The 8,485-nt window shown below is 34.6% G+C and overlaps 2 protein-coding genes across 5 annotated transcripts; both read left to right on the forward strand.

Moving 5' to 3' along the window:
- The first annotated feature begins 1,396 nt into the window (after window positions 1-1,396).
- On the forward strand, window positions 1,397-6,558 carry LOC104117797 (WPP domain-interacting protein 1). Of its 4 annotated transcripts, none has more exons than XM_070182034.1 (4): window positions 1,397-1,572; window positions 2,102-3,156; window positions 5,180-5,886; window positions 6,080-6,558. In XM_070182034.1, exons 2-3 carry the CDS (start codon window positions 2,157-2,159, stop codon window positions 5,875-5,877), a joined length of 1,698 nt encoding a protein of 565 aa, XP_070038135.1. In that variant the 5' UTR covers window positions 1,397-1,572; window positions 2,102-2,156; the 3' UTR covers window positions 5,878-5,886; window positions 6,080-6,558. The 4 variants fall into 4 exon arrangements, with proteins under 4 accessions (XP_070038135.1, XP_018633638.1, XP_009627200.1 ...); XM_018778122.3 differs by having other exon boundaries at window positions 2,115-3,156; XM_009628905.4 differs by lacking the exon at window positions 6,080-6,558 and having other exon boundaries at window positions 5,180-6,049.
- Window positions 6,559-7,329: 771 nt separating this feature from the next.
- Window positions 7,330-7,969, forward strand: LOC104117798 (photosystem I reaction center subunit V, chloroplastic). The gene has a single exon (XM_009628907.4). The coding sequence runs from the start codon at window positions 7,412-7,414 to the stop codon at window positions 7,853-7,855; it is 444 nt and encodes a 147-aa protein (XP_009627202.1). The 5' UTR covers window positions 7,330-7,411; the 3' UTR covers window positions 7,856-7,969.
- Window positions 7,970-8,485: the final 516 nt, after the last annotated feature.

The raw sequence follows: 8,485 nt of genomic DNA on the forward strand, positions 1-8,485 counted from the left end.
GGAAAGGACCGAACCATAAAGGTCTATCTTACGCAGTCTTATCCTGCATTTCTGCAAGAAGCTGTTTCCATGACTTGAACTTGTGACCTCCTGGTCACATGACAACAACTTTACCTGTTACGCCAAGGCTCTCCTTCTTGATTTAAATATTATAAGAAGGAAAAAAAGTTATCAACAGATACCCAATTCGTTTCAATTCATATAAATTATAATGCTCATTTCATTTCAATTAATGATATTGTTTTACAGAGCTAGTAGACTTCCAAGAATTTAAATTTAAACATTGATACGATATTTCTCTGAATTTAACTATTTAATTATTGTTTTAATATCTCCTTTCGTATCACTAATATAATAAGAAGTTAAACTAACGTTTTAAATTTGGTTCTTAGCTGAGGGCCACAACTAGAGAAGAAGTTCAATTGAATCTTTGTTGAAAAATCGTATGCTCAAATAGAGCAAATAATAGTATAAAACTTTTGAATCTTCTTGTAATGATAAAGGTAGTTTAAAAATTATTTTATGTCAGAAGATTATTTTTTTGAATTTTATTATTAAAATTGCTGGCTCCACCATTAGCCATCCACAATATTGGAAAAAGATATGTTATAAGAAGTACCGTATTTTGATAGTTGTACAAAATATGTACTACTTTTTCTATCTTCAAACTATTTCCTTTTTAGATCAGACTTCATTTGTGAATTTTCGGGAGGTTTTGTTGTTATTTCTTTTTTTAGTCTATTCTAAAAAAAATGATATCTTTCTATAATTAAAAATAATTTAGCTTTAAACTTATCATTTTACTCTTGATTAGATGATTTATAGTCATACAACTTCTTGCGGCTTGTTTTAGACCACAAAATTCAAAAGTCTTTATTTTTTTTAAACCTCGTGTCCAATCAAATACAATCATATAAATTAGAATGGATGGAGTATTTATGGCAAAATATTGAGTATTTTTTTAATACCCGTGGCATATGGGCCATTTTGCACGCATTTTGACTAATTTCACAGGATACCTGAGTATTTATGAAACAATATTAAGTATTTTGAAATATCCTTAAAAAAAAAAATATAATATAAATTGAATAGAGAGAATAATACTATAAATTATTATTTCTAATGCCTCGGGCTTTGGTTTAGTGGTAGGAGCATAATTTGTAATATGTCATGTCACGAATTCTAGAATCCGCCTTAAATAAAAAAAAAATAGAGGGGCGAATTCATTATCTATAGACACCATTTGTCCTCGAGGATTTATTGGTTATTAAATAAAATCACAACTCAAATGTTATGTCACTAGTTAAGAAAATAAAAATAAAATGTTGTGACTAGTCTGACACTCTGACTCCTTCCTATGTTCATATAATTAAATCATTGAAAAGATAAGAATTATTAACTACTCCCAACCCGACCCGATCTACCCCCCTCCCCAAGTCGATCTTCTCCCCCAAATAGTTAGTTCTGAGAATTTTGTGGCTATAAATTTCTAAATCCACATCAATTCTAGGGTTTCCATATTCTTCTAAATTCATCTCCATTCTCTGCAAATCCACGATCATGGAGGAAAAGGTGCGCTAATTTTATTTAATTACTACAATCAAATCTACTTACATCGGATTTGCCAATAACGAATTAATTTTTTGTTCTAAATTGAGCATAATAGATATTAATGATTCCTTTAGCTAAATCCAACTAGTTATCGTTACTGTAACAAATTTGATTTCGCGACTATGTTGATTTTTAGCTGGGATTTACCCAAGCCATGTAATTCATTTAGAGTTTAAGTTGTATGTACTAACTGTGTAAATAATTTTTTCACTATCAGGTCACTTACTGCCTAATTGCAGGTAAATCCGTTGATAAGCATTAATTGATAATCTGGTAAAAATGATAACTAACCTGCTATAATAGGTTAAAGTCCACAAGTCCACTGATCTTTACAGTGCCAGTGTATATAACTCAAGTCCATTCATTGAATAGAGAATTTTGATATATTCGGTCCCCATGAGCTGGAATGATGGTTGTTTGTTCTCGTTTTGGATCTGATTCTTCTTCATGTTGTCCAAAAGGCTAAAGCCCTAGATTTTTTTTTTTGTAGTGGGACTTGGAAGATCAAAAGATCAGTGCTTGACTTTGTGGAAGATGATGAAGCAATGACCACACTTCAAGATTTGGATGATCCTGATCGAAACAAGGTTGAAAACAATGGGTCTAGTATTGTTGAGATTAATACCCCTATTTCGAATGAATTTAAAGGTAAGGGAGTGGATTCACCTCCCCCTGTGAAATCCTCACCGATATCTAAAGGGTTTGGCTTGAAGAAATGGAGAAGGATCAGGAGGGAATCGAACAAGGATGGGGATAGTAACACAGACAGTGGTAAGTTGTTGAAGCGTGGTTTGTCGAACGCCGCTGCAAATTCCGCAAAACCTGTGCATTTGTCTGCTGGAGCAATCCAAAATAGTGATGGATCTGTTTCTTCAACAAATGCACTATTGAGGAGCCCTGGTGTTCTAGTTGATGCCTTTGGTGTAATTGGTGATCCTGGGCTGGCTGATCGGCCTCTAATTTTTGGTGCCACGGACTCGGAGAACAGTGAGGATCGGAGTAGTAGGTCTTCGACTGCAGCCAGTGCTCCAAAAGCAAGGCACGAATCCCCTGTGGTCTATGGTTATGTGCCTGATAAGAATGGGCAGATGAGTCTGAGTGGGAAGAAAATGAGTTCTTTAGCTCAGAAGTCTCATCAAGGAAAGGGTCGAGCTGAAACTAGTAAAAAGCCTAGAGGAGAAAGGGTCAAAATCGAGAAGGAAAACTCTCTTTCCAGCATGGAGTCTGACTCACAGAGCTCCAATTTTCTCTGTATGCAGAGTAATAATCATGTAACAATTAATGGTATTAAAGATGGAATGTCAGTGAATAATGGACAATTCAATGATGCAGCTCTTGCCAGAGAAAGGCCAGTCAGCGAGGATCTTCAGACTTGTCTAGACAGAAGAAATGGTAAGAATTATGAAACTCAAGAAGATCTAGCTGCTGAATCACCCTGGGATGTTAAAGAAGAGAGGAGTGAGAACCAGGGGTCGTCCACAGATCATGATCCTCTGCTGGAGTCTATCTTCACCCTTCAAGCTGCTCAGGAAAAACTTGAAAGAGGTAGATCTTCAGTTTTCATTGAACAATTCGAATATATACTTCTCTCGTATGATTTTTTTTTGGGTGATTATGATTTCTATTTTCTTCTTTGCTTCTTCAATATATTGCGTGAAGCAGGTTTCTTTTTAGTCAGAAGTTTATTCCAAATTCAGAAATGGATAAGAAAGGTGGCAGTTATTGCATAGTTATGTGTAATGTCCTCTCCCTCCCCACTGCGCGGGCACGCGCCCCTTCTTCCCCCAAAGTTTGAGCTTCAGTTTTTGACAAATTTGGTCATTGTTCTAGAATTTAGGAATGGCATTGTTGCAGGAAGAGGCGACAGTAGTGTCATGAAATTCAATCATGTAGTATTGATAATCTTAATGGCTATGTACCTAGTAGAAGGATCTGAGTGTGGCTAGATCCACTCTTCTTCAAGAATTTTTAATTATTTTTATTCTATATTTGGTATTGGCTATGATGCATATATTGCTTCAAGATCATGCCACCAAAATAAAAAAAGTTTATTGAAGAAATTTTTACATGCCTTTAAGTTCTTCATTCTGCATTAGGTAATCATTTAACATTGTTTGTAGCTAGTACAGTAAGTGTTGGTTATACTCTTTAAGGAGTTGATATCTATTCATTAAGCTAAATTCTGACATTGCACATTGAAGGTGGATAAATGTGTTACTACTATTTACTACTAGAACGCTGTTGGCTTTCTCAAGAAATGGAGTAGTTTTAGCACTAGAATATTTGCACTCGCGGTAGTTATAATGTTGTGTTTTTCTTTTGATAATAAAAAAAAGGTTGGGGAGTAGATAATTTGGAGAATTGATAGTATGAATAGCCTATAATGTTGGTGTGGAAGATAAGGAGTTTGAATGTGTAGTGGCTGACATAGGGGACTTAAAACTGCATTTATTTTCCAGCCGAAGTTAAAGGCAGATTTGGGTAAGAAAATGTCCTGATCAATAAAAAAGGGGTTTTAAATGCCTCGGAGAGTTGGAGTATTCTCTTCTGTTAGTTTTCCATTCCCACAAATGTTACCTTGGTGATTGACAATACTCCCTCTTTTTCAATTTGTTTGAACCTTTTCGGAGTACGAGGGTGAAATTGACTAACTTTCAGTGTGAATTTGGACATAGATTTTTTATGTTTTTTGAAATAAAATTTACATATTTAAAAACTACATAAAAAGTACTATAAAACACAATTATTAACAGTTCAAAATATTTAAAAACTAGTTGCAAAAAATATGGTCAAAGAAAACTTTCTTTGAACCCCCATATAGTAATAGGTTCATGCTTTTTGAAACGGAGGGAGTAAAAAGTAAGAACTCCAGAATACAAAGAATATCTGGAGGGTTGGGTTTTTGAGTTGTATCAATAGCAAAGCTGCAGAACAATCAAGAAGATGGATAAATAAAATCAAGGGCAAAATGAAAAATTTCTCTCAGAATTCTCATAATACTAAATTAATTCTATAAAGAGGAAGGATTAAGAAATTGAATGAATGTCTAAACCAGATCTCTTCTGCAACGTGATCAGAATATTCTATGCTCCTTAAAGTCAACAGATTAAACATAAATCTGATCTAAAGTTTTTGAAACAACAAATGGTAAATTGATTCGAATAAATACTGTCCTGACTTTCTTATGGACCGAAAGGGCTTTTATCTTGGCGAAAGACTTGTTGGCCGCTTATTCTATGAATCACTACCGAGTAAAGCTTAAGGACCAATTCCCTTGCTTTCCTAATGGCCAATATGTCCTTAAGCTTTACCTGCTTTTGGTCCAAGGAAGGCGTGCAAATTGGGATGATGATCTTGTACCGTTCTTGAGCTCTTTAGACCACTTTTAGTTTTTGTTTCTCTAGCTGTTTATTCCCTCTTAACTGTGTGATATGTAGCCAATTCTTTTACATGTATCTTGTGGATCATATTCGTGTATTTTACTTACCAATATACTTACGGAAGAAATCAGTTACTCCTTGAAATATCATTATCTGATATTAATTAATTTACGTTCTTTTCTCTGCAGAAATTCAGAAATTCAAAGATATTGGCATACCTTCAGATTTCAGTTCAGATGACACAGATTTTCCTGGACTGAGCACATCTGAGCAGTCACAATCCAGGAATGGTGTGCAACATTCATTTAACTCATTGGAGTCTGAAGTGGTTAACTTAAAGCAGAATGTCATACTGTTGCAAAATAAGCTTAATGAGGAAGCAGACTTGCTTAAGTTAAAGGAAGCCAGAGTTACTGAGCTGGAAGCCATCTTAAGTAGTGACTCAAAGAAGGAAGAAAAGAAAACAGGAAATGATTTGCACCAGAGTACTGAGGACACTGAAAGAGAGCTTGAGGGCCTCTTTAAGCAGAATATTGAAGCTGAAATCGAGTATCTGGCAATATCGAGAACAATCCAAACGTTGAGAGCTGTAGCAGTTGATCAAGTTACCCTCTTGGAAGAAGAGAAGATATTAGCTACAGAACAAGCACGGATGGTAAAGAAGCTTGGTGATTCAGAAACGAAGACTGCAATGCTCAAGTCACAGGCTGAAAGTTTGGCAAATTACTGTGATGATGTGGCCAGCACTAAAAAAACACGAGAGCTGCAAAAGGGAGTCTGCAAGTATAGTTCCTATTTTTTGATACAGTTGGTATTGCTGGTTATCGTCTTTGGACTGTATGTTTTGCAGATGTCACCTGATGCTGTTGAAGTTGTACCGACATAATTTTGAGAAGTGAGCCTTTTTCCTTTTTTCTTGTATTTTCGACATAAAGCAACGATGAACGTTGATTAGGTCGTTTTAGTTGTTCATAGATAGAGGATACACCTACTTTCCATTTTGTCAAGTCGATATTGAATTCAATGATAAATATAAACAATTATTTGGTGGCTCATAAGTTCTGAGATTTGCTCATGTTGACCATCAGGTTGTTGTAGAGCTACCCGGCAGTGTTACTCCAACACAGTAGATCTTGTTCTTTTGATCAGAAGCCTCCAGTAATGTTGCGCCAGTAGAAAGAGTTAAAACTACAAAGCAAAGCTGTTGGTGGGAAGCTCGGTATAAGCGATTTGCTGCTTCCACCTTTAATAAGGCTTCACAATAGCTCTTTTTTTTTTCTCCCTTTTTAAAAAAGAAATTCATTTTATTCCACTCAGGGTGGAGCAACACTCGAAGTTTATGTGATGCTTGGTTGGCAGTAGTAAAGAAAATAATCTCCACGTAAAATTTAACATTGTCTATTGATCAAGTAACATTGCATCAAGTGGTTCAAGTGTTCATGAATGTACCATCTAAACAGTGAGTACGATCACACCTAGTGGTGGTGGGAGATTAAGAATTCTTCCAAAAGTGATCATATTCAAGAAGTCATGGATAATATGTATATCAATATTATTCGCCGGTTAATCCGTTTTTTTATTCGTATTAAATATGGGTCGGATAAGATAATATGTCTCTTTTTTTGCATTACCCTTTCTCGATCCGCCCATATCTGATCCGACCCACCCGTTTGCCACCCCTTGTCGCACCTACTATCTTTTAGATCGAATTTTTTAAATGAAATTTTTTACTAGTAATCAATTTCTCTCTGAGTATCCTTATGTTCATTTGGTTTCACATATTACTTTAGGATTTAAGTTATATACAGTAACAATCTAGATATTCTTTAACACTTAATATAGTTTAACTTATTTTAGCAGGTTAGTTACTATTTCTATCAAAATATCTACTCCCTCCGTTTACTTTTACTTGACATGTATATTAAAAATAGATTTTTATTTTTACTTGTCACTTTACGCATATCAAGATTTTCCTGTTATACCTACGATATTTATTATTCATTTTAAATCATTTTTTCAAATCCAATAAAATATGCATTAATTAATATGGGTAGCATGGTAAATTATGCAAATCAAAACGTATCAAGTAAAAATGAACGGAGGGAGCAGTAATGTTTCTCATAGAAATTTATCTATGATAAACTTACAACCTGATTGTTTAAAAGATCCGACTGTGTAAATGTTTATGGAAAGTGAAGAGATTATGTTTGGGGCAAGAATCTGTGATCCAAGAAAAACCAATGAAGCAAAGCCAACTCACCATCCAAAATCTTTCTTTGCCTCATTCCCATCCTCACAAAATCTATCTCTTTTCTCCCAAAGCCTTTAGTGAGTATAAACCTCATCTTTGAACTTTTCCAATTTCCAATATCCAAATTAAAGATCAATTCCTCTTCTCCAAAAAAAACTCTGCTGTAATCATGGCTTCTTCTTTGTTCTCTACACCAACATTTCAAGGTCTAAGACCTCTCAACAAACCAACTGATTCTTGTGTTTTTCTCAACACTAAGGTCAATTCCTACAAACCCATGAAGAAAAGATGCAATCTTGGTGTTAAAGCCGAGCTCAACACATCTCTTGTTATTAGCTTGAGCACAGGACTATCACTTTTCTTGGGAAGATTTGTTTTCTTCAATTTCCAAAGAGAGAATGTGGCCAAACAAGGGTTGCCTGAGCAAAATGGAGTGAGCCATTTTGAAGCTGGTGATTCCAGAGCTAAAGAATATGTTAGTCTGCTTAAATCTAATGACCCTGTTGGTTTCAACATAGTTGATGTTCTTGCTTGGGGCTCAATTGGTCATATTGTTGCTTACTATATTCTTGCCACTTCTAGCAATGGATATGATCCTAAATTCTTTGGTTGAAAGAGAAAGAGTCTTCTTGTTGATTTCTATTTCCTTGTTTGTAATGCAGTAGCATAAGCTTGTATAGTGGCAAAATTATGACTACAAAGTACAAACTTTCATTTCTTTGTTCAAGATTTTAGTTTTTTTTTAAAGTTAATGAGTTATAAATTAATAATTTATACATATTCAATAATTTTCTTAAGATAAATACTTGGACCAAAACTATTGGGTTCAGCCGAATCCGTAACGAAAGAGTTAGCTCCAGCCCTGACCTCATTCGTTAGCGTTTGAAGTTGAGTTATGTTTATTGTCCATTTTCTTAACATTATCTCGAAACTAAACTCGTTGCAATTTTTGGCTATCCCTATAATTAATCTTGAGTAACTTTTACCTCTAACTTTAGTTAAAAATAATAGTAAAAGAGAGAGGTTATCTTGTGGATTTCTCTTCCATCGATTATATAATAAGCCTTGTTTGTAATGCAGCGACTTCAATTTTAATTCTGTTGACGAGCTAACATATGTGTTTATTTGTTTCATTTTGTTGTATAGAATTGAAAATACTAATTGTTGAAAAATGATTTCTATTGCATGAACATAGAATGTGTTATGTTCCGGGCTGCCCTTTTATACCTTTCTTTAGCACATT

The sequence above is a fragment of the Nicotiana tomentosiformis genome, chromosome 8, assembly GCF_000390325.3.
Source record: "Nicotiana tomentosiformis chromosome 8, ASM39032v3, whole genome shotgun sequence".
In the NCBI taxonomy this organism is placed as follows: domain Eukaryota; kingdom Viridiplantae; phylum Streptophyta; class Magnoliopsida; order Solanales; family Solanaceae; genus Nicotiana; species Nicotiana tomentosiformis.